The sequence below is a fragment of the Bombina bombina genome, chromosome 1 (assembly GCF_027579735.1).
Source record: "Bombina bombina isolate aBomBom1 chromosome 1, aBomBom1.pri, whole genome shotgun sequence".
NCBI lineage: Eukaryota > Metazoa > Chordata > Amphibia > Anura > Bombinatoridae > Bombina > Bombina bombina.
The window spans coordinates 141,750,158-141,777,322 of NC_069499.1; the positions used below are offsets into that span (position 1 = coordinate 141,750,158).

The window sequence follows — 27,165 nt, forward strand, 5'->3', positions numbered from 1 at the left end:
CAGGTTTTAGGCTTTTTTTCAGCCGGCTCTCCCCATTAATATCTATGGGGAAATCGTGCACGAGCACGTAAAACCATCTCACCGCTGCCTTAAGCAGCGCTGGTATTGGAGTGCGGCATGGAGCACAAGTTTGCTCTACACTCACTTCTTGCCTGTTAACGCCGGGTTTATGAAAACCTCTAATACAAGCGCTGTAGGGAAGTGAGCGGTGACAATAACGTACAAGTTAGTACCGCACCGCTCTTACCGCAAAACTCGTAATCTACCTGTAAGACAGGCATAATACATAACATGATATACACGTAACTCAGACTTAATAATGTCCCTTTTGGAAGGTGCGGGTGTTTCTCAGGTCGGCAGGGCCTGAGGTCTTAATGAAAGATCCGGCATATTAGGCTTTTGACCCCTCTACTTGTAGCTGTGCAATCAGTGACCATGTATAAAGGGAGAGGGCCTAATTACCAGAACTCCTTGCTTTTGAGTTGTGTAGATAAGGCCTCTTTCGGTAGTGTTATCTTAGGTGTCTTGGGCCTCAGGTACAGACCTCCTGGGAGAGTCGTGTACAGGCTAAAGTGGGTCTCTGTGGGGAGCTAGATAGCCGGCCTCTATGCACTGTCCTGGTGTGATAAGTGCGTGTTACCTGGAATCCACTTGTGTGGGAGCTCCCGGAACAGCCGCTGACAGAGTTGCTGCAGACCCCGTAGGCCAGCCAGATTCAGCCCCTAACGTCTAGGCTCAGAGAGAGACAGCAGCATGCTCCAGTTCCGATCGCTGAATTGATGATCTCTGAGTGAAGGCCCAAGATGGCAGCCTCTTTTCGCGCCACTTCGGCCTCTCCCTGTGATCCGAGGTTTACTTCTGCCTCTCCTTACCCCGTGCACCAGTACTAACGGCCACCCCTGCTCCGGAGCGGAGCCCCGACCCTCCGGAGCACCTATATACAGTTGGAGTAGGTGGTGAGCAGCTGCAGATAGGTAGTAGTAAATAGGGCCATGTCACAGCCCAGTCGCTGATTAGTGCCTCGGTACACGACCACAAAGCTTAGCAGCCCGGATCCTGGTCGACACTCCTCGCTGCAGATAGGTGAATAGCCTTCAATATGTGAAACCGGCAAGTCCCCCGGAGCGGAGCCCCAACCCTCCGGAGGGCAGCCCCAGTCAACGCCTCACTCCTCTTGATGGCAGGCGCTTCTAATGTAAGTGCAGATGATCTCTGGCTCAAAATTAACCCTAGAAGTCTAGCTGTAAGGGTCTCTGCAGCACTAGGTAGCAATTAAGATGCGAGGTATGTGCACAAAGTTAGGGTTATGTGCAATTAAACGACTACTTTAATACTTTTAGAGTGGAGCCTCTTGAACACATAGTCATTCAGAATGGCGGTTAGCTCCACCCCCCTGATGACAATAGATTAATGTCACACATCTAAATTTAATATTTTACTTGCATAGTGAACAAAGGGGTTACATGAATAATGTTTAAATTTGCTCTATCAAAATCATGAAACAAACATTTTGTGTTTCATGTCTTTTTAAGCAGTCAGATTTGTATTTTAGTAATGTGTGTAGTAGTGCATTACTTTTGTGACATTAGAAGACTTAGAAGAAGATCAAAATCCCTGTAGCAGACGCATTTAACAGAGGGCCCTGGTGCAAAACCCCAAAGATTACTCAGCAAACAGTAGTAATAACATACATGCTGCTCTGTGTAATGATTTTGAGGATTGATAAATAGATAGGGATAGATCTGCAACATCTACTAATAAAAGGCTCCCCTGCATTAGGATTGTGCACATTTTGCAATGTCTATGTATAGAGTGGCTGCTATGGGCCCCCTCAGCACTTGGGCCTTAGATGTTACAGATGCATTGCCATACTGAATGGCTTCCCAATGAGACACATACCAAAATGTAGCTAAATTCTTTAATGCACTTATGAATAATAATTGTCTACAATAAAGGTACTTCTAAACATACAAAAACTGTGACATCAGTAAATATATATGTGTGTGTGTATATATTAGGGTTGGGCGATATGGGCAAAAATGAAAATTGCAATTTTGGACTAAAAAAATTGCGACTGCGATTTTAATCACGATTTGCTTATAAATGTCTTTTAACACCTTTTTTTCAATATTTTTTTTATTTAACACTACAGAATCTTAATGTACATGTTTCTCAATGTCCAATACACTCTGGGAGCATAAAAATACAAACCACAAAATAGTTAAAATAAAATTAGCTGCCTGTGCTGTGGTTACATAGTAGACACTAGCCAGTTCTTAGGTTTTCTGACACAACATTGTCATGTTTTCTTGGGCAGTCAGTCTAGCTATGGTACGATTAACATATGAAGCAGTGTAAGCATGGAGAAACCTGAAAACTGCTGACTTTACAGCAGTGTTCTTTTTGTATAAGTGCAGTAAAGGTAGTACAATACACACACTGCTGCATTTGTTATTCATTTAGATAAGTGATTATCCAGGCAAATATGAGGGATGTGGCATTGACTAGGTCAATCCTGACATCCTGCAGCCTGTCATATTACATCACACAGCTATTCTGTAGTACATAACAGAACACTAAGAACAGTTATAGTTAGAGTACATAATACAAAAAAGCTAATTGAAATGAAATTAGCTGGCCATGTTTTTTTGGGCAGTCAGTCTAGCTGTGGTATGAGTAACATATGAAGCAGAGTGCATGGAGAAACCTGAAAAGTGCTGACTGTCCAGCAGCATGATTTGTGTTTCTAAGTGCAGTAAAGTTAGTACAATGCACACTGCTTCATGTGTTAGTCATTTAGCTGAGTGACTGTCCAGGAAAACATGGGGGATGTGTCATTGACTCATAGAGGCCCATTTATCAAGCTCCGAACAGAGCTTGTGAGCCCGTGTTTCTGGCGAGTCTTCAGACTCGCCAGAAACAGCAGTTATGAAGCAGCGGTCTAAAGACCGCTGCTCCATAACCCTGTCCACCTGCTCTGATGAGGCGGACAGGAATCGCCGGAAATCAACCCGATCGAGTACAATCGGGTTGATTGACACCCCCCTGCTGGCTGCCCATTGGCCGCGAGTCTGCAGGGGACGGCGTTGCACCAGCAGCTCTTGTGAGCTGCTGGTGCAATGCTGAATACGGAGAACGTATTGCTCTCCGCATTCAGCGAGGTCTTGCGGACCTGATCTGCACTGTCGGATCAGGTCCGCAAGACCTTTGATAAATAGGCCCCATAGCCTCCCTCTCCACCTCCGTTTTTATGACTAACAGAGATTTTTTTTAAAATTTTTTTTTTAAATTGGGTACTTTTTTTTTTTTTTTTAAATCATGGTGATTAATCACGGTTTTAAATTGCATATGCGATTAATCGTGCAGCCCTAAAATATATACATATATATAATATATACCAATACATTAGGCAATGGCATACCTACAAATAGCAATGCTGTAATTATAATACTTGAGACAGTTGAGTGACTTTTTTTTTTTCTTCATAGGTGGATTCACAGACAGAAATTATGACTGGAGCTCAGAAGAGGAAGAATCTGAGAAGAATGCTCACCCAGTGCAGGTCTTGGTGGTGAAGGACGACCACTCCTTTGAGCTGGATGAGGCTGCATTAAACCGCATTTTACTTTCTGAAGCTGTGAGAGACAAGGAGGTTGTTGCTGTATCTGTTGCCGGTGCTTTCAGAAAAGGGAAATCCTTTCTGATGGACTTTATGCTGAGATATATGTACAAAACGGTAAATATTGCTTTAAATTATGCTACTGATGTGGATAAGATACAGAAAAATGCAAATGTTAAAAGTGAGTTTATAAATCACACATTTTAATAGCGTAAAAAATGAGTAAGGCAAAAGCTCTAGTACAAACTGTGCTCAGTTTATATAGTAGGCCATTATTTTAACTGCAACCTTTTCCAGCAATACACATTATGGAATATTAAAGGGACAGTCTACACCAGAATTGTTATTGTTTTAAAAGATAGATAATACCCTTATTACCCATTCCCTAGTTTTGCATAACCAACACAGTTATATTTATATATTTTTTACCTCTGTGATTATCTTGTATCTAAGCCTCTGCAGACTGTCCCTTTATTTGTTCTTTTGACAGACTTGCAGTTTAGCCAATCAGTGATGGCTCCCAGGTAACTTCACGTGCACGAGCACATTGTTATCTATATGAAAAACATGAACTAGCACCCTCTAGTGGTGAAAAACCTGTTAAACTGCATTCTTAAGAGGCAGCCTTCAAGGTCTAAGAAATTAGCATATGAACCTCCTAGGTTAAGCTTTCAACTAAGAATACCAAGAGAACAAAGCAAAATTGGTGATAAAAGTAAATTGGAAAATTGTTTAAAATGACATGCCCTATCTGAATCATGAAAGTTTTTTTTGGACTAGACTGTCCCTTTAAATGGATAGGAAAGTCCAAATTATATAGATCATGTTATTACACTTTAAAAACCACTTCTATTTTCAAAGTGCTTTGTTTTGTTGTTATCTTTTGTTGAAAATGAATACGCACATATCCTACACTAGTGGGAGCTAGCTGGTGATTGGTGCCTGCATACATTTGTCTCTTGTGATTGGCTAACTAGATGTGTTTAGCTAGTTGCCAGTAGTTAACAATTGTATGTTCTATCCAAATTATGTATAAAAAATTGGGGTTTCCTGTCCCTTTAAGAAAATATAATAATAGAAAAGATGGATCTGATAGTTGCACATCAAGTCAAAAGGACAAAAAATTCACAAATAAACTTTCATGATTCAGAGAGTATGCAAGCTGTAAGAAACTTTCCAGTTTTTGTCTGTTATCAAATTTACTTAATTCTCTTTCGCCTAGATTTAGAGTTCTGCGGCCAAAGGGGTGCGTTAGCTACGCGTGTTTCCCCCCCCCCGCACCTTTTAAATACCGCTGGTATTTAGAGTTCACAGAAGGGCTGCGTTAGGCTCCAAAAAGGGAGCGTAGAGCATAATTTACCGCCACTGCAACTCTAAATACCAGCGGTGCTTACGGACGCGGCCAGCTTAAAAAACGTGCTTGTGCACGATTCCCCCATAGGAAACAATGGGGCAGTTTGGGCTGAAAAAAACCTAACACCTGCAAAAAAGCAGCGTTCAGCTCCTAACGCAGCCCCATTGTTTCCTATGGGGAAACACTTCCTATGTCTGCACCTAACACCCTAACATGTACCCCGAGTCTAAACACCCCTAACCTTACACTTATTTACCCCTAATCTGCCGTCCCCGCTATCGCTGACCCCTGCATATTATTTTTAACCCCTAATCTGCCGACCGTACACCGCCGCAACCTACGTTATCCCTATGAACCCCTAATCTGCTGCCCCTAACCCCCGCCGACCCCTATATTATATTTATTACCCCCTAATCTGCCCCCCCCAACGTCGCCACCACCTACCTACAATTATTAACCACTAATCTGCCGACCGGACCTCACCGCTACTATAATAAAGTTATTAACCCCTAATCCGCCTCACTCCCGCCTCAAAAACCCTATAATAAATAGTATTAACCCCTAATCTGCCCTCCCTAACATCGCCGACACCTAACTTCAAGTATTAACCCCTAATCTGCCGACCGGACCTCGCCGCTACTCTAATAAATGTATTAACCCCTAAAGCTAAGTCTAACCCTAACACTAACTCCCCCCTAAATTAAATATAATTTTAATCTAACGAAATAAAATAAATCTTATTAAATAAATTATTCCTATTTAAAGCTAAATACTTACCTGTAAAATAAACCCTAATATAGCTACAATATAAATAATAATTATATTGTAGCTCCTTTAGGATTAATATTTATTTCTCTTGTAAGGTGTATCCAGTCCACGGATTCATCCATTACTTGTGGGATATTCTCCTTCCTAACAGGAAGCTGCAAGAGGATCACCCACATCAGAGCTGTCTATATAGCTCCTCCCCTAACTGCCACCCCCAGTCATTCTCTTGCAGCTCTCGACAAGGGAAGTAGCTAGAGAGATGTGGTGCATTAATGTAGTTTATCTTCAATCAAAAGATTATTATTTTCAAATGGTACCGGAGTTGTACTATTTTAGCCTCAGGCAGAAAGTTGAAGAAGAGTCTGCCTGAGGTTTTTGATGATCTTAGCGGTTTGTAACTAAGATCCACTGCTGTTCTCACACATAACTGAAGAGATGGGCAACTTCAGCTGGGGGAATAGCATGCAGGATTACCTGCTCTGAGGTATGTGCAGTTTTACATTTTTCTAGAGAGTTGATAAGCTAGAAAATGCCGACAGTGCCTGATTTATTTAAGGTAAGCCTGATTACAGTGATTTAATAACGACTGGTATCATGCTTGCTGTAAAGGGTAATATTTTTGTTATTTACTCTCATTACTTAATAGATATAACGTTTGCTTGATGTATATAAACGTTTATTACAAATGGTGACAAAACTTTATTCTGGGGCCCAGTTTTTCCACATGGCTGACTAGATTTTGCCTAGGGATAGTTTTTTAAGGCCCTCTCACTGTGAGTACATGTTGGGAGGGGTCTATTTTCGCGCCTTAATAGCGCAGTAGTTTTTGCAGCTTGAGACATCCAGCTTCCCTGAAGGAGTCCCCTGACATATAGGACCCCTCTAAAGGGTTTTTGTACCTTCCAAAGTCGTTGTATGGGCAGGTAGGAGCCACAGTAGAGCTGTGGCAGTTGGTTGTGACTGTTTAAAAACGGTTATATCGTTTTTTTTTATCCAGTTTTGAAACTAAGGGGTTAATCATCCATTTGCAAGTGGGTGCAATGCTATTTCAGTCTATTATACACACTGTAAAAATTTCGTAGAATTTACTGCTTTTTTTCACTGTTTTGCAGTTTCTGTGATTGTTTTTTCTCTTAAAGGCACAGTACCGTTTTTATTTTTTGCTTGTTCACATTTATTAAAGTGTTTTCCAAGCTTGCTGGTCTCATTACTAGTCTGTTTAAACATGTCTGACATTATGTTTAGAAGCCATTGTGGAACCCCCTCTTAGAATGTGTACCAAATGCACTGATTTTACTATAGATTACAAAGACCATATTCTGGCTTTAAAAAATTTATCACCAGAAGAAATTGACAAGGAGGAAGTTATGCCGTCTAACTCTCCCCACGTGTCAGAACCTATAACTCCCGCTCAGGGGACGCCAAGTACATCTAGCGCGCCCATTGCGTATACCTTACAAGACATGGTGGCAGTTATGAATCATACCCTTACAGAGGTATTATCTAAACTGCCAGGATTGCAAGGAAAGCGAGACAGCTCTGGGACTAGAATAAATACAGAGCTCTCTGACGCTTTAGTGGCTATGTCTGATACACCCTCACAATGTACTGAAGCTGAAGCAGGGGAGCTTCAATCTGTGGCTGATTTTTCTGATTCAGGGAAGATACTTCAACCTGATTCTGATATGTCTACATTTAAATTTAAGCTTGAGCACCTCCGCATATTGCTCAGGGAGGTCTTAGCAACTCTGGACGACTGTGACGCTATTGTAGTCCCAGAGAAATTATGTAGATTGGATAAATACTATGCAGTACCTACTTACACTGATGTTTTTCCAATCCCTAAGAGGTTTTCTGAAATTATTACTAAGGAATGGGATAGACCAGGTGTACCATTCTCTCCCCCTCCTGTTTTTAAAAAGATGTTTCCTATAGACGCCGCTACACGGGACTTGTGGCAGATGGTCCCTAAGGTGGAGGGGGAGAGAATGGGATAGACCAGGTGTACCATTCTCTCCCCCTCCTGTTTTTAAAAAGATGTTTCCTATAGACGCCGCTACACGGGACTTGTGGCAGATGGTCCCTAAGGTGGAGGGAGCAGTTTCTACTCTTGCTAAGCGTACTACTATCCCTGTCGAGGACAGTTGTGCTTTTCTAGATCCAATGGACAAAAAATTAGAGGGTTACCTTAAGAAAATTTTTATTCAACAAGGTTTTATTCTCCAGCCTCTTGCATGCATTGCCCCAGTCACTGCTGCTGCGGCTTTCTGGTTTGAGTCTCTAGAGGAGGCTCTACAGGTTGAAACCCCGTTGGAAGATATTATTGACAAGCTTAAGGCCCTTAAGCTAGCCAATTCATTTGTTTCTGACGCCGTTGTTCATTTAACCAAGCTTTAATTTAAACGGCTAAAAATTCAGGTTTTGCTATTCAGGCGCGTAGGGCGCTATGGCTTAAATCCTGGTCAGCTGATGTGACTTCAAAGTCTAAACTTCTCAACATTCCCTTCAAAGGACAGACCCTATTCGGGCCTGGACTGAAGGAGATAATTTCTGACATCACTGGAGGAAAAGGTCACGCCCTTCCTCAAGACAGGTCCAACAAATTAAGGACCAAACAGTCTAGTTTTCTGCCCTTTCGAAACTTCAAGAGTGGCGCAGCTTCAACTTCTTCTAACACAAAACAAGAGGGAACTTTTGCCCAGTCTAAGCCGGTCTGGAGACCTAACCAGGCTTGGAACAAGGGAAAACAGGCCAAAAAGCCTGCTGCTGCCTCTAAGACAGCATGAAGGAGCAGCCCCCGATCCCGAAACGGATCTAGTAGGGGGCAGACTCTTTCTCTTCGCCCAGGCTTGGGCAAGAGATGTCCAGGATCCCTGGGCATTGGAAATTGTGTCCAAGGGTTATCTTCTGGAATTCAAAACCTCTCCCCCAAAAGGGAGATTTCATCTCTCACATTTATCTGCAAACCAGATAAAGAGAGAGGCATTCTTACATTGTGTTCGAGACCTCCTAGTTATGGGAGTGATCCACCCAGTTCCGCAGGAGGAACAGGGGCAGGGCTTCTATTCAAATCTGTTTGTGGTTCCCAAGAAAGAGGGAACATTCAGACCAATCTTAGATCTCAAGATCTTAAACAAATTTCTCAAGAGTCCCATCCTTCAAGATGGAGACTATTCGAACCATCCTTCCTATGATCCAGGAGGGTCAATATATGACTACCGTAGACTTAAAGGATGCTTATCTTCACATCCCGATACACAAAGATCATAATTGTTTTCTCAGGTTTGCCTTTCTAGACAGGCACTACCAGTTTGTGGCTCTTCCCTTCGGGTTGGCCACGGCACCAAGAATCTTTACGAAGGTTCTAGGGTCTCTCCTAGCGGTCCTAAGGCTGCGGGGTATAGCAGTAGCCCCTTACTTAGACAACATTCTGATACAGGCGTCGACTTTTGAAACCGCAAGGTCCCATATGGACATTGTTCTGGCATTTCTGAGGTCCCATGGGTGGAAGGTGAACGAAGAAAAGAGTTCTCTATCACCTCTAACGAGAGTTTCATTCCTAGGGACTCTGATAGATTCGGTAGAAATGAAGATTTACCTAATGAAGGCCAGATTGTCAAAACTTCTAGACTCTTGCCGTGTTCTTTATTCCACTTCTCGTCCTTCAGTGGCTCAGTGTATGGAAGTAATCGGTTTAATGGTAGCGGCAATGGACATATTACCGTTTGCCTGCCTACATCTCAGACCGCTGCAACTTTGCATGCTCAGTCAGTGGAATGGGGATTACACAGATTTGTCCCCTCTACTAAATCTGGATCAAGAGACCAGGGATTCGCTTCTCTGGTGGCTATGTCAGGTCCATCTGTCCAAGGGGATGAGCTTCTGCAGGCCAGATTGGACTATAGTAACGACAGATGCCAGCCTTCTGGGCTGGGGTGCAGTCTGGAACTCCCTGAAGGCTCAGGGCTCGTGGACTCAGGAGGAGGCACTCCTTCCGATAAACATTCTGGAACTAAGAGCGATTTTCAATGCTCTTCAGGCGTGGCCTCAGCTAGCTAGGGTCAGGTTCATCAGATTTCAGTCGGACAATATCACGACTGTAGCCTACATCAACCATCAGGGGGGAACAAGGAGTTCCCTAGCAATGTTGGAGGTTTCAAAGATAATTCTATGGGCAGAGGTTCACTCTTGCCATCTATCAGCTATCCATATCCCAGGAGTCGAGAACTGGGAGGCGGATTTTCTAAGTCGGCAGACTTTTCATCCGGGAGAATGGGAACTCCATCCGGAGTTATTTGCTCACTTGATTCAACTTTGGGGCAAACCAGAACTGGATCTCATGGCGTCTCGCCAGAACGCCAAGCTTCCTTGTTACGGGACCAGGTCCAGGGACCCCAAGGCAACGCTGATAGATGCTCTAGCAGTGCCTTGGTCCTTCAACCTGGCTTATATGTTTCCACCGTTTCCTCTGCTCCCTCGTCTGATTGCCAAGATCAGGCAGGAGAGAGCTTTGGTGGTTTTGATAGCACCTGCGTGGCCACGCAGGACTTGGTATGCAGACCTGGTGGACTTCAGGGTCCTTTCAACCATCCAAACCTAATTTCTCTGCGTCTGACTGCTTGGAGATTGAACGCTTGATTTTATCAAAGCGTGGTTTCTCTGAATCGGTCATTGATACCTTAATTCAGGCTCGAAAGCCGGTTACCAGGAAAATCTATCATAAGATATGGTGTAAATATCTTCATTGGTGTGAATCCAAGGGTTACTCATGGAGTAAGGTCAGGATTCCTAGAATATTATCTTTTCTCCAAGAAGGATTGGAGAAGGGATTGTCGGCTAGTTCTTTAATGGGACAGATTTATGCTCTGTCTATTCTTTTGCACAAGCGTCTGGCTAATACTCCAGAAGTTCAGGCGTTTTGTCAGGCTTTAGTTCGAATCAAGCCTGTGTTTAAACCTGTTGCTCCGCCATGGAGTCTAAATTTAGTTCTTAAAGTTCTTCAAGGGATTCTGTTTGAACCTTTGCATTCCATAGATATCAAGCTGTTGTCTTGGAAAGTTCTGTTTTTGGTAGCTATCTCCTCAGCTCGACGAGTTTCGGAGTTATCGGCTTTACAATGTGATTCTCCTTATTTCATTTTCCATGCTGATAAGTTAGTGTTGCGTACCAAACCTGGGTTTCTTCCTAAGGTGGTATCTAATAAGAATATCAATCAGGAGATTGTTGTTCCTTCACTATGTCCTAATCCTTCTTCAAAGAAGGAACGTCTATTACACAATCTTGATGTGGTCCGTGCTTTAAAATTCTATTTACAAGCCACTAAAGATTTTCGTCAAACATCTGCTTTGTTTGTGGTTTACTCTGGACAGAGGAGAGGCCAAAAGGCTTCGGCAACTTCTCTTTCTTTTTGGTTAAGAAGCATAATCCGCTTTACTTACGAGACTGCTGGCCAGCAGCCTCCTGAGAGAATTACAGCTCATTCCACTAGAGCAGTATCTTCCACATGGGCTTTTAAAAATGAGGCTTCTGTTGAACAGATTTGTAAGGCGGCGACTTGGTCTTCGCTTCATACCTTTTCTAAATTCTACAAATTTGATACTGTTTTTTGGAGAAAGGTTTTACAGGCAGTGGTGCCCTCCGTTTAAGCGCCTGCCTTGTCCCTCCCTTCATCCGTGTCCTATAGCTTTGGTATTGGTATCCCACAAGTAATGGATGAATCCGTGGACTGGATACACCTTACAAGAGAAAACAAAATTTATGCTTACCTGATAAATTTATTTCTCTTGTTGTGTATCCAGTCCACGGCCCGCCCTGTCATTTTAAGGCAGGTGTTATTTATTTTTTAAACTACAGTCACCATTGCACCCTATAGTTTCTCCTTTCTCTTGCTTGTCTTCGGTCGAATGACTGGGGGTGGCAGTTAGGGGAGGAGCTATATAGACAGCTCTGCTGTGGGTGATCCTCTTGCAGCTTCCTGTTGGGAAGGAGAATATCCCACAAGTAATGGATGAATCCGTGGACTGGATACACCACAAAATAAATAAATTTATCAGGTAAGCATCAATTTTGTTTTTACAGGCAAATTTGTATTTATTTTAACCAGGTACAATAGCTATTAAATAGTTAATAACTATTTAATAGCTACCTAGATAAAATAATTACAAAATTACCTGTAAATAAACCTAACACTACACTATCAATAAATAAATTAAATAAACTACCTACAATTACCTACAATTAAATCAACTAAACTCAATTACAAAAAAACCCAAACACTAAATTACAAAAAACAAACAAACTCGATTACAAAAAATAAAAGATTACAAGTATTTTAAACTAATTACACCTACTCTAAGCCCCCTAAAAAAATAACAAAGCCCCCAAAATAAAAAAATGCCCTACCCTATTCTAAAATAAAAATTGTAAAGCTCTTTTACCTTACCAGCCCTTAAAAGGGCCTTTTGCGGGGCATGCCCCAAAGAACTCAGCTCTTTTGCCTGTAAAAGAAAAACATACAATAGCCCCCCCAAAATTACAACCCACCACCCACATACCCCTAATCTAACCCAAACCCCCCTTAAATAAACCTAACACTAAGCCCCTGAAGATCTTCCTACCTTGTCTTCACCATGCCGGGTATCACCGATCCGTCCAGAAGAGGGTCCGAAGTCTTCCTCCTATCCGGCAAGAAGAGCTCCTCCAGAGGGTCCAAAGCCTTCATCCTATCCGGGCAGAAGAGGAGATCTGGACCGGCAGACATCTTCATCCAAGCGGCATCTTCTATCTTCTTCCATCTGGCACAGAGCGGGACCATCTTCAAGCAGCCGACGCGGAGCCATCCTTCTTCACCGACGGACTAACGACGAATGAAGGTTCCTTTAAGGGACGTCATCAGAGATGGCGTCCCTCGAATTCCGATTGGCTGATAGGATTCTATCAGCCAATCGGAATTAAGCTAGGAAAAATCTGATTGGCTGATTGAATCAGCCAATCAGATTCAAGTTCAATCCGATTGGCTGATCCAATCAGCCAATCAGATTGAGCTCGCATTCTATTGGCTGTTCCGATCAGCCAATAGAATGCGAGCTCAATCTGATTGGCTGATCCAATCAGCCAATCGGATTGAACTTGAATCTGATTGGCTGATTCAATCAGCCAATCAGATTTTTCCTAGCTTAATTCCGATTGGCTGATAGAATCCTATCAGCCAATCGGAATTCGAGGGACGCCATCTTGGATGACGTCCCTTAAAGGAACCTTCATTCGTTGTTAGTCCATCGGTGATGAAGGATGGCTCCGCGTCGGCTGCTTGAAGATGGTCCCGCTCCGCGCCGGATGGAAGAAGATAGAAGATGCCGCTTGGATGAAGATGTCTGCCGGTCCGGATCTCCTCTTCTGCCCGGATAGGATGAAGACTTTGGACCCTCTGGAGGAGCTCTTCTTGCCGGATAGGAGAAAGACTTCGGACCCTCTTCTGGACGGATCGGTGATACCCGGCATGGTGAAGACAAGGTAGGAAGATCTTCAGGGGCTTAGTGTTAGGTTTATTTAAGGGGGGTTTGGGTTAGATTAGGGGTACGTGGGTGGTGGGTTGTAATGTTTTGGGGGGGTATTGTATGTTTTTTTTTACAGGCAAAAGAGCTGAATTCTTTGGGGCATGCCCCGCAAAAGGCCCTTTTAAGGGCTGGTAAGGTAAAAGAGCTTTACAATTTTTATTTTAGAATAGGGTAGGGCATTTTTTTATTTTGGGGGGCTTTGTTATTTTTTTAGGGGGCTTAGAGTAGGTGTAATTAGTTTAAAATACTTGTAATCTTTTTTTATTTTTTGTAATTTAGTGTTTGTTTTTTTTGTAATTTAGTGTTTGTTTTTTTTGTAATTTAGTGTTCGTTTTTTTTGTAATTTAGTTTAGTTGATTTAATTGTAGGTAATTGTAGGTAGTTTATTTAATTTATTTATTGATAGTGTAGTGTTTGGTTTAATTGTAACTTAGGTTAGGATTTATTTTACAGGTGATTTTGTAATTATTTTATCTAGGTAGCTATTAAATACTTATTAACCATTTAATAGCTATTGTACCTGGTTAAAATAAATACAAAGTTGCCTGTAAAATAAATATTAATCCTAAAATAGCTACAATATAATTATTCGTTATATTGTAGCTATATTAGGGTTTATTTTACAGGTAAGTATTTAGCTTTAAATAGGAATAATTTATTTAATAAGATTTATTTGATTTCGTTAGATTAAAATTATATTTAATTTAGGGGGGTGTTAGTGTTAGGGTTAGACTTAGTTTTAGGTGTTAATACATTTATTAGAGTAGCGGCGAGGTCCGGTCGGCAGATTAGGGGTTAATACTTGAAGTTAGGTGTCAGCGATGTTAGGGAGGGCAGATTAGGGGTTAATACTATTTATTATAGAGTTTTTGAGGCGGGAGTGAGGCGGATTAGGGGTTAATAACTTTATTATAGTAGCGGTGAGGTCCGGTCGGCAGATTAGGGGTTAATAATTGTAGGTAGGTAGCGGCGACGTTGGGGGGGGCAGATTAGGGGTTAATAAATATTATGTAGGGGTCGGCGATGTTAGGGGCAGCAGATTAGGGGTACATAGGGATAATGTAGGTGGCGGCGGTGTGCGGTCGGCAGATTAGGGGTTAAAAATATTTAATAGAGTGGCGGCAATGGGGGGGGACCTCGGTTTAGGGGTACATAGGTAGTTTATGGGTGTTAGTGTACTTTAGAGCACAGTAGTTAAGAGCTTTATGAACCGGCGCTAACCCAGAAAGCTCTTAACTCCTGGCTTTTCTCTGTGGCTGGAGTCTTGTCGTTAGATTTCTAACGCTCACTTCAGCCAAGACTCTAAATACCGGCGTTAGAAAGATCCCATTGAAAAGATAGGATATGCAATTGACGTAAGGGGATCTGCGGTATGGAAAAGTCGCGGCTGGAAAGTGAGCGTTAGACCCTTTCCTGACTGACTCTAAATACCAGCGGGTGGTAAAAACCAGCGTTAGGACCCCCTAACGCTGGTTTGGACAGCTAACGCAGAACTCTGAATCTAGGCGTTTGTATCTTTGTTGAAAAGAATACCTAGATAGATTCTGTAGTATAGTGCCCCCCTCCCTCCCCCTTTTCTGTAGTGCAGTGTCCCCTCCCTCTCCCTTCAATTTTTTTTGTGTAGTGTAGGGTCACTCCCACTCCCTTCCCCACTGATTCAGATAGAGCATATAATTTTAAACAACTTTCCAATTTACTTTTATTATCAAATTTGCTTCATTCTCTTGGCATCCTTTGTTCAAGGAGCAGCAATGCACTACTGGGAGCTAGCCGAACACATCCGGTGAGCCAATGACAAGTGGTGTAGCATATATCTGCAGCCACCAATCAGCATCTAACTCCCAGTAGTGATTTGCTGCTCCTGAGCCTACCTAAGTATGCTTTTCAATAAAGGATACTAAGAGAGTAAAACAAATTAGATAATAAAAGTAAATTTGAAAGTTGTTTAAAATTGCATGTTCTGGACTTTTGGTTTCCGGTGGAGGAGGAGCAAGTAACTGCTGCTGTGCTCCCTTCTCCAGTCCCAACGGCTGCTGGCGGTAACCTTCTCGCGCCTTACCCCAAAATAGAAGTTGCTACAGTGATACACAGTTACAGCGTTCTGGGAACCTAACAGTGCCTCTCCATTGCACTGTCCCTTTTACAAGCCCTGGTGGACCTGGCCTCGGTATTGGGATCAGCCCGTTAGCTATCTACAGGAAAGCCATACCTAAATAACACCTTAAAAACCCTCTTTACCCTCTCTTGGTGCTCTAATGAAACCTGAGCCATAAGGAGTAAAGACTCTGCAAACGTTTCCCGCTCCCCCCCTCCCCCCTTCTGGGACTTACTGCCTTTCGGCTGCAGGGCCCCTCTCTGCTTGGCCGCACCTGTATCCACCTATCTACCTTTACGTCTCCTTGGGGGACCCTGTTGGACGGCGGTGAGCTGCCGCTTGGCTGACCTGTTGGCGTTCTCTGTCTCGCTGCCTGCTGAGGATCCGTCCCCCTGTGTTAGACTCCCCCCTCTCCCACCGGTGCTGCGAGAGAGGGGGTGAGAGATTGGCCGGCGTCTTGCGGCGGGATTTCCTGCAGCCTGGTCTGCGATCCTGCTTCTTTTTTGGTCCTGGAACCAGTGCTTCTCACTCCTCTCCCACCAGGGCTGCGAGAGAGGAGGAGGGGCTGTGAATGGTGCGCCGAGCCTGTGCAGCAGTGAGAAGGATAGGTGAAAGACAGCTGCATCATATGGATCATCGCCCTTAGGGGCCTCAACTTACATTACCAGGTGGTGAGCTGAAGACGGCTGGAGAGGGTAAGCCCTGCAAGTACTGTATTTGCTGTTATCTTCCCATCTGAGGAGGGGGGTCAATTTTGGACTTTAACCTGTATCAGTGAACTTTTGGGGGATAAATATATATCTCTACCCACTGCCTACTTGTTAATGAAATACCCCCATCTCAACAGAACTTTTTATTACGTTCCCTAAGAGATGTACCTCAATCCATAACTAGGCCCTACAGGGGCTACAAGGGTAGAGTGGCTCGAGAGGAGAAGGGGTAAAGAGAACATCAATTGATCACATAAGGAAGGAATAAGGGAATAGATGTGAGGAAGGGGAAAAAGGAGTGGGAAGAAAACACAGGACTAAAACTATAAAAGACCAAATATAACGCCAAGAGACAGCAGAACTATACCATTATTTCTAATTATTGTTTTCTAAATGTTTATCTTGTTCAGTATGACTGAACTACCTCTGTGTCTACAGTTCTAAATATTGCATCCCTTGGAAAAAGTCTTTTTTTGAACTGAACATTTTGCATGTTAAAAGAAGTTCTTTTTTTTTCAAGGAAACCAAATTCTAAAGCTGTCTAAAAATATTGTAATATCAAATGTTATATTGTCTCTCCTTGCCTAGATAGGTGTGTTTTGTGTTACATCTTTGAAGGGGAACTTAGTCCTCCTTTTTCCTCTTTGTGAGGTAGTTTGCCTTGTTGCTTTTTTCCTCTCCCTCTTTTTTGGGATAAACCCAGAAAGTTAGGATAATACTATATATTTAAAACTGTTGTATTTTGGGAGGTTAAAGCATTGCAATCCTCAAGTAACATAGAAACAGTACACTGATAGAGATTTATAATCACACTTCTCTTGCAGCTATTGACACCCATGGGTGTGTTTTCTTTATTCAAGGATACCCTGTATATTACACAAGTCCTAATGGATACAATTTAGGTTCTTCATATATAAGACTAAATACCCCTCTTAATCTAGTGCCTCTTTACTGTTAAATAGTAAATTTAACCAACACATTTTCTGTGTCTAGAGGAATTTATATAGCTAGTGTTTTACTATATCAAGGGGTATTTAGCCCTTTTTTTTTTTTCTTTTTTTTTTTTTCCTCTTTCGGAGTTAATTTGTTCTGTTTCTTATTTCTATTTCCCTCACTAGAGACAAACCCAGAAAGTTAGGATAGCAATGTATATCTACAACCTTTGTATGCTGAGAGGTTAAAAGCACTTTTACCTTTAAGTAGCATAGAAACAGGATATCAACAGAGGACTACATTCTCTCTTTTCCTTTGGTTATTGATACCCATGGGTGTGTCTTCCCTATGCAGGGATACCATGTGCATCATATAAGTCTTTATTGATACATTCTAGTTTTTTTTTCTCGTTAATACGATATCTTTAAAGAATTTATTGTAACTGTGTACTCATAGTACTCCCTACCTTGTTTTCTCATACATAAGGCTAAATCCCTCTCTGAATTTAACGTTTTTCTTACTATTAAATGGTAAGCTTACTAACAAGTTGCCTGTGCTTAGAAGAACCTATATATCTGCATAACACAGATACCCTTAATTCAGGCTAGAATAAACTACCCCAGTATCTCTTTCGGCAGGCAGTTAGGTATTTCTTTTCTGATTGTTTTTTCCTTGAAACAACTGATCCCTGGTCATCAAGGCATAAAGGGGTACTTTTACAAATTCGGTTTTGACTAGGCTATTTTTCCTGCACATATTTCTATTTTTTTCTCACTCCCTCACAGTGCTCAAAAAGGGAAACCTTCCCTTCAACCCTTAATCGAGAGTATTTTCCTCTTTCTCTTAAATATAATATTCTTCACTTGGGCCGCATGACCCTCTATTAATATCTCACGAGTAATTCACTCTTTTTCACACGTCTTATTTCACTATTGGGACCTTCCCTCACAGGAATCTTTAAATCACGCTATTATATATGGACAAATATTTACACGGGCACTCTAAAACTTCTCCTCTAGCCATGACAGGGAGACAAAAGGAAAAAATAAATAAATCTGTCCTCGAAATTTCATCTGACATACATCCATCTATATCACCCCTTCCAGCTGCCTCAGAGCAGTTAGACATTCACTCATTAGTATCTAAAATCTCAGAAGCGCTATCTCCTAAATTTGATCTATTGAAAAAGGAAATTAAACAAGATATTGCCTCTTTATCTAATGAGGTAAAACAGTTTGCTTGCAGAATATCTGAAGCTGAACAAAGAATCTCTGATTTTGAAGATCTGACTGCTAACTATAAAACTAACCTTGAATCTACAAATAACACGCTTCTGAGAATGCAAAATAAAATTGATGATTTAGAGGGCAGATCAAGAAGGAACAACCTCAGGATCATAGGGGTTCCTGAGGAGAGGCAATTTGAAGACCTAGATAAATTAATAACTGCTACACTGCCCCGATTACTGCAGATAGTGGAACCTCAGTCACCCATTATCATAGAAAGAGCTCACAGGATAGGTTCAGTTGACACACAAAGAAGTAATTCCCGGCCTAGACCTATTATTGTAAAATTTTTAAACTTTCAACATAAGGCTAGGTTACTCCAGGCTTTTCGAAAAACAGCAACCCATCTTTCTAAATGAGGCAAAAATGTATCTCTTTCAAGATTATTCAGCAGGCACAGCCACCAAAAGGAGTGACCTAGCCCCACACTGTACAAATTTTATAAAAAAAGGGGTTCAAGCAACCCTGTTGTATCCGGGCAGGTTGAAAGTCTATATTGATGGACAGGTACATTTTTTGAAACAGCACAAGATGCAGCCAAATTTTATGCTAAATCCTTCCCGCAGGGTAAGGATTGAAAGGAGCTGGACAACAAAAAAGAGATATTTTGTAGAGAGATTTAGATTAGTGAAATGACAGCACACGGGCTGGACGAGGCTAAACTCCGCCTGGGTGTTTTTTCTAAAAGGGATTATAGGGTTAAATTATTTCTTCCCCCCCCCCCCTTTCCCCTTTTCCCCTTTTTTTTTTTTTCTTTTCTTTTTTCCTCTCTCTACTCCTCCCTCCCCTATTTTCTTCTCTCTCGTATAAAAAAAAATGGCTGTGGAGGGCAATCTTAAAATGACCTCATGGAACATTGGAGGTCTTACCTCTCTCTCTTAAACGGAAGGCAATACTTCTTCAATTAAAAAAAATTAATACTGACATAGCTTTCCTCCAGGAAACACATTTAAAACCTGAAGAAGTCTTAAAACTTAAATCTTCCTGGGTCAAAGAAGTTTTTTTCTCCTCCACTGTAGAAAGAAAGAGCGGGGTTGCGATCCTTTTGGGGAAGAAACTCCTCTATGAAGTCATCCAAGTAGACACAGACCAAGAGGGAAGATATCTAATGGTAAAAATAAAAATTTCTAAAGTATTATACACACTATGTAACGTATACGCCCCAAACATCTTCAATCTTCCCTTCTGGGAAACATTGCAGAATAGGCTTCTCTCATTTGCAGAAGGCTATCTATTATTGGAGAAAACAAAAGATTGCAACCGCACTACACGAGTAAATGGGGACTGCTAATTTGTACCCACAATCAATTTCAAAGTGGGTACCTGCTGGAGTGCTTATGCAAGAATCAATGATTCAAAAAAGATTAGAGTCAGAAATATAGATTTGTGGCTCAAGAAACGGGATGCATTTGTTCAACACTAATCTAAACTTAAGATATAATGATAGATGTTAACGCAAAGTATAAGGCTGTATTCAGTTCATCAATACACACCATACCTATTATAAACACACATCACAATTCATCATAGTACAGCAGGTGCTTATGACAACATGTGAATTTGTTAGAGCGGCATCAGTCAAACAGACACAGATCTCTAATACTTCAATCACCTCACAAGCATACACTAAGAGTCTTATAGAGTACAATAGTAGTACATAATATGTAAGTTCAAGAAGCAATCCAAATACATTAAGAGAATAAGTCATTAATTCGCGATCGACGAGATTCAAACAGCCGTCAATCAAGCACCTAGGGATTCTGATTGGCGACCAACTGACGTAAGGGTGGAGCAAAGCCAATAAATCACCAAAGATCGTTGCGCGCGTCACCCTTTGAAAAAGCCGGAATTACAAACGGCGAAACATGTTAGGGAGAGGTTGACATTTCTATTTCAACCTACTTAGTGATTTTAAATAAGCAATTGAACATAGAACTTAGATCGTATAATATGAACATTTACTAAAAATGAATGTATGAAGTAAGATTGGGAACCAATTTAAAATAAGTTGGGGGAGTCCGAAGTGAATGCTTTTACATTAGCAATATAACAATATGGTGTGAATGCAAGGATAGTAATACAACAATACGGTGTGAATGCAAGAAGTGTGGCTTTGAACTTAACAAAGTAACCGCTGCTATAGAAGTATTACTACTACTTGACCAAATTTCACTATAGTATATTAGACGCAAGTCAATATTATAAAGGTCACAAGGCTGCTATACTAGAACATACCGGTTCCTAAGCAATACCGCTCGAAAACAAAAGGCAATTTTAATTCAGCTCAGACGTTACATTTAACAAACCGAGACCCAGACTTATATGGTCTGCTTAGCACTATAGCTACTAAGAGTTCTAGAATAACACGAGCGAGATTATTCAAGTAAACTATTTAGATCAAGGTATATAAGATCGTCACGGTATAACATAGCCAGCAGCATTATTCAAGAATATAAGTGAACTGCAACAGCTTGCAAATAGCATAGTGAATAAATACTTTACTAAAAGCTAAGATATATCGCTGAATGAATCAAACACACACACAAACTTTAGCAATTGAAGAAACAATATAGAAGGTTAAGTGTACTGTTTTTTAAAAAAAATCAAGAAATATACTGACATATACAACAAATCGAGTCACACAAACTGTACCGAATTCAAAGTCAATATATTTATCAAAAGGGGAAGGAATAATTACCCCAATATCGATTTGATTTCACAAAAAACAGAACCAATATCTAACTTGTTTGCAGACTGCAATCCTAGCATTCAGCAAGTATCTATACAAAATAAAAAAGATATGTTCAAAAAGAAGCAGAATAATAACTAAGTTATATTGCCACACTTAGACCACTTTCATATGTATCAACCAATATAATCTCCAACTATCTATATTAAGTATCTGTATCAATGACCCAAACAACAAACTATGTGTGTTACATAAAAGTATTTTAACTAAAGATCCTATATCGTTGATTCAAATGTTTATGGATCAATACCAAATGTGACTGAGAATATAGATAATACACAACGGTGTAAAATTCAAACACAGTGAATCACATTAATCATTACTCTGTATATCATGATCTGATTCTTCAGGGGTACTTACTTAAAAAATATTAAGAGAAAGGAAATAAAAGCAGTTGTACTAAGTGCAGTGCCCCAGAAATAAGGGCAATGCTCCCATTATTATCTTAAGCATTAAGAGTAAAAAAATCGCCATATAAGCATCACTGTAAAATCAATAATGCACAGTACTCAATGCAATTAACAAGACAATAATATCTAAAGGCAGGTATTCCTGCAGCTTATTTCAGCTATTATTTCCTGATATCCGAACCCCAAAATATATAGAAGAACCATCTATGTATCTGTATACCATACCATAATTAATCCCAAAATTTACAGAGTAACAACAAAAGTCTATTCTCTTACTAATGTAATTCAATATAATCAAATACCACCTCTACTTGGTATTCATACCTAACAGAGGAATTGTGCGGTATTGAATCCTACTTGAGAGACATAATATTCACAGTAACATCATATGTATGTATAATTTGATACAGCAACATAGTTGCTAGAGAGACAAGAGAATATATACATATGTTATATCTTCAGACCACCGTAATCAGGTATTATAGTATCCAAACACTGATACTTTTTTCATTTGTGGACTTCCCCAGAAGTATTAAATTACGTTTATAATCTAGTCCCTATTCCCAAGTTCTATGCGAATTTGTGTTTTTAAATTGTATGTCACATTTCTTTTTTTAAGTGTTGAAATAAAAGTTAGATTTTAATCACAGGTACACGCTGTTCCACCCCTATTTCCTTCCTATTCAAGGTTCCATACCAAATATAGGGGACAGGAAGTGCTAAACAAATGCATCCCGTTTCTTGAGCCACAAATCTATATTTCTGACTCTAATCTTTTTTGGCTATCTATTATTGGCTGGTGATTTCAACATGGCCCCCCAACATCCACTTGATAGGCTTAGGCAGAAGTCTGTCCCACTCAAAACCAAGAGAGATAACTTGGAGTCTAAACCATTTTCTAAACTTTTTCGCAATTTGAAACTTTGTGATATTTGGAGGATTCAAAACCCTGATCTCAGGGACTTTACGTGTCATTCGAAAGCTCACAAAACGCTTTCAAGAATTGACCTCTTCTTGATGGACGAAAGACTGTGCAAATCAAAAGTAGTTGCTGAGATTTTACCCATTACTATATCAGACCACGCCCCGATCACTCTAGAATTTCACTTAAACCCCTCGGAGAGCAGGAATTTTGGCTTTTCTTTCCCACGATATTTGGCAGCTGATTTAAAATTTAAAAATTGGCTTACCTCTAGGTTTCAGGAATATGCGTGCTTTAACCAACAACATATCTCTAAACCTGCCCTGTTCTGGGAGACTGCGAAGGCGGTCCTCAGAGGGGAAATATTAGCATATACCATATCTAGATCTAAAAAAATTAAAAAGAGGGAAACTGAAGTATTAAAGGCCGTCACTAATGCATATAACTGCTATATCTTATATAAAACGCCTGAAAACTGGTCTAGGTACAATACAGCCCTGGCAGAAATTGATTCCTTTTTGATATATAAATCTACCCAGAGAGATCTCAGGTTACAGGCTAAATTATACCACTATGGCAACAAAACAGGGAAGCTTTTGGCAAACTTAGTCAAGATTGAAAGAGGTTCCTCCATAATAAAAAAAAACGGTAGCAAGAAGGTCAACTCTTCTGAAGAAATATGTAGAGTATTTGCAGAATACTATGACTCCTTGTATACCTCTAAAGCCTCCAATACTACAAAGAGAGAAAAATTCTGGAACCAATTAGTCTTTCCAACTTTGACTCCCGATTTACTTGTAACATTACAATCTCCTTTTACTGAAGCAGAAATTTCTATAATGATTCAAAGATTGTCCTCTAATAAAGCTCCAGGACCCGACGCACTTCCAAATGAATTCTACAAAATATTAGCACCCGAGATATCAAAGCATTTAACTTTACTTTTTAATGACATTTATATATCAGGTAATACACAACTCTTATTTTAAAACAGGGGAAGGACCCAGATAAAAAGGAGTCATATAGACCCATCGGGCTCCTAAACACAGACTATAAACTTTTTACATCTATTTTAGCGAATAGACTTCAACCTCTGCTTTCCGCCATTATACATAGAGATCAAGCAGGCTTTCTCGTAAAGCGAAATTCATCTGCTAAGATTAGAGAGGTACTCACGACAATAGAATATTTTAAGACGTTGGACACAGGGGGGGAGGACACCCCTGATATGGCAATTATATCTATCTACGCGGAAAAGGCGTTTGACTCGGTACATTATGACCACCTATGTTTTACGTTACAGCAGTTCGGTCTCGGAGGTAATTTTCTTCGTTCTTTTAACAATCTATATAGTAATGCATCCACGAGAATCTTAGTTAATGGTGATATGACTCCAGATATAAGACTCGGGAGGGGGACCAGGCAGGGGTGTCCTCTCTCCCCCCTTCTTTTTGATCTGGCTATTGAACCACTCGCTATCCAAATTCGCCATCAACTCGAAGGGATTAAAATCAAGGGGAAAGAATTGCAAATTGCACTGTATGCAGATGATGTCCTGGTCTATTTATCCAATACAGCTAGAAATATTCCAAAGCTCCTTGCTATTATAGATCAATTTGGTTCCTTCTCCGGATATAAAGTAAATGTTTTAAAATCAGAGCTCTGTTGGCTTAAACATACTAAGGACTCTTGTGTAAATATTCCATTTTCTATAGTTCAAGGCTCATTTAGATACTTGGGTATCTGGATTTCTCCTAACCCCAACTCCTGGTATGACTTAAATGTTCTCCCGGTACTCAATAGAGTTAGAGAAGCCTTTAAAAACTGGCAAAAACCTCCATAATCTTTGTCAGGACGCATTGCACTCTATAAAATGACTCTCCTTCCCAAAATTCTATATGTGCTTCAGAACACATCACTTATTTTGAAAACAAAAGATATCTTATTCTTTAACTCAGCACTCCGTTCTTTTCTATGGCAGAATAGGAAACCTAGGATCTCTCTATCTAAACTAATGCTTCCTGTAGAGCAGGGGGGACTTTCGTTACCAGACATTCGTTTATACAATGTAGTGTTTCAGGCCAGAGTAGTAGTGGACTGGCTAACTAATGCTAACTATGTAACAAGTCTTGAGCTGGAAAAAACATAGCTCACCCACACTCTCTAGTGGCCCTCCTACATTGTAATAACAATATAATCCCGCCTAATCTAAAAAAAAGAAAGTCTATCTATAACCCAATTCAGATGTGGAAAAGGATTTGTTCTATGTTACATATCCAAGTTAGAGTCTCACAGTATTTACCACTGCTAAATAACCCACAATTTCAAGCTGGGATACAATCAGCTCTTTTTACCAAATGGGAATCCCTGGGTCTCCTGAATATTTCTCAACTACTTGACTTTCAAAACAAGTGTATCAAGACATTCGATTCACTCAAAGAGGATTTCCATCTTCCTAATAAAAATTTTTTTGCTTATCTCCAAGCACGACATTATGCCCTTAAATTAGTGAATGATTTTGGTTGGGAGTGATCCTTAGGCATTATTGAAAACTGGCTTTCATTAGCCAAGACTGGCCTCACATCGATTTCTTACATATACCTGAGACTGACCTCTCTTAAAGGCCCAGAAATGCTAGAAAATTTGCAGGCCAAATGGACAGAAATACTATCAGAAGACCTAGGAACGACCCCCATAGTAACTTTATCAATTCAAGCAATTACACGTGCCACTCTCTCCGCTACATGGAGAGAGGCGCATGTTAAATTGATACACATGACATATTTTTCCCCGGAAAAAGGAACTAAATGCCGAAGCGTCACCTTTAATAAGTGTCCAAAATGTTCATACCCCTTGGCTAATCTTATTCATATGTTTTGGTACTGCCCAAAAGTCAGAAACTGCTGGTTAAAAATTCAATATTGGCTTATTAACTCAGTGGGAATCTCCTCACTGACATTTTCCCCTTTAAATATAATCTTTCCTCTGGAAGACTTAGGCCTCCCTAAGGATAAATCTAAATTAGTCATTTTAGTTATCCTTGCCGTTAGATACCTAATACTGAAGAAGTGGAAAACGAAAGCAATCCCAAGTTTACTAGAGGTAAAAAATTGCCTGAAGAAACAGTGCATAATAGAACAATTAGATACGCATCTTCAGAATGATCGGGAGGTGAGGAGCTTTTTCTCTAAATGGTCGGACTTTATTAAAGCCTTGCCCTCAAGTGAAGTTGAATATTTGATCTACCCTTTTAGAAATACGGAGTTGGTTCTCTTTGGAATTTGGTAGCCCCCCACAGTTAATTTAAAGAGGAGAGGGGAGGGGGGAGAGGAACTGATTAATTTCTTGTCTTCCTCTCGTCCTCCGTCTTGTTTTTTCCCCCCCTTCCTCATTCCTTCGTCTCCCTTCCCTGCCCTCTTCTCCCTCTTTTTTTTTTTTTTTTTGGCTTGTACCTAGTTTTTATGGTTTAAGTTGTATAATAGATACAAAACGAAAAAAAAAAGAAAAAAAAGGGGCATCAGGTGGAGAGGTTAAAAGTGTTAAGCTGTATATATACTGAATGTAAAAACTAGGAATTCACTGTATATTTCAGACCGGGCTCTGTCATTATAAGAATCGGTCTTGTTGTTTATTCTTTTCTTTTTTTTTTTTTCTATGTGGATTTATGTTGTAACAAACTCCTGATGCTCGTAAATAAAAAAAAAAAAAAAAAAAAAAAAAAAAAATTGCATGTTCTGTCTGATGCATCAAAGCTTAATTTTGCCATTACAGTCCATTTAATTGTTAGGGTAACATTATTTCAGGCAAATTCATGTAATCATAATTGCTTCTATAAACAGTTTTTTCTAATATTTGGGTATTTCTTCATACTAAAGTTATTTTTTAAACATGCTTTGTCTACTGAACTAAAAGAAAAATGTGTACTTTGTGTAAGTGCCTCACAGAAAAAGCACTGAAATAGATGTTTAAATGCAGTTAGGTCAGAAGCTCGCTGGCGTGGAGAGGAATCATAAGCTTATTTTACTGAGCACTATGTTGTAAAGTAAGTGTCTCTCCTTTACGTAAAGAATATTACTACTGTTCCGAAGGTAAAAATTTCCTTTGAAACAAGCCCTTGCAAGGCATCTTATAGAGTCTCACCAGAGCAGAGAGCTTTAGAGAGGACATAGAGGCCGATTTACCAATGTCTGGGGAACATCATATGCTGTAGCGTATCATGTCCGCCAGACATCGCTATCATGATTCAGATAGAGCATACAATTTTAACCAAGTTTCTAATTTACTCCTATTATCATTTTTTCTTTGTTCTCTTGGTATCGTTGTTAGAAAAGCAGTAATGTAAGTTTAGAGGCCGGCCCATTTTTTTCAAATAAATACCAAGAGAACTAAGAAAATTTGATAGTAGGAGTAAATTAGAAAGTTGCTTAAAATTGCACGCTCTATCTGAGAATCTATCTATCAGAATCACAAAAGAAAACACTTGGGTTTCACATCCCTGGCAGTGAAGGGGTTAGTTAGTTAGCTGGCAAGGGTTATAGTATTCTAGTGTAAGGATTACCCTCCCAACTGACACTTCCCATCTCTCTGATCCCTCCCAAACAATCTTTGGTACTGGCAGTCTGCCAGTATTAAGTTTTAGGGCTTTTTTACATTTTTGCATAAATTAATTTTAAACATGTAGTTATTTTCTGCAGTGTAGGATCTCCCCTTTACCATCCCACCTCCCTGATCCCTCCCAAATAGCTCTCTAACCCTCCTCCCTC

The 27,165-nt window shown here is 40.4% G+C and overlaps 1 protein-coding gene across 1 annotated transcript in view; it reads left to right on the plus strand.

Annotated features, from left to right (window-relative positions):
• ATL1 (atlastin GTPase 1) overlaps positions 1-27,165 on the plus strand; it is a 343,474-nt gene that overhangs the window by 34,102 nt on the left and 282,207 nt on the right. The window contains exon 2 of the mRNA XM_053697651.1: positions 3,489-3,736. Coding sequence (XP_053553626.1) covers positions 3,489-3,736 — 248 coding nt within the window. The remainder of the gene's footprint in view (positions 1-3,488; positions 3,737-27,165) is intronic.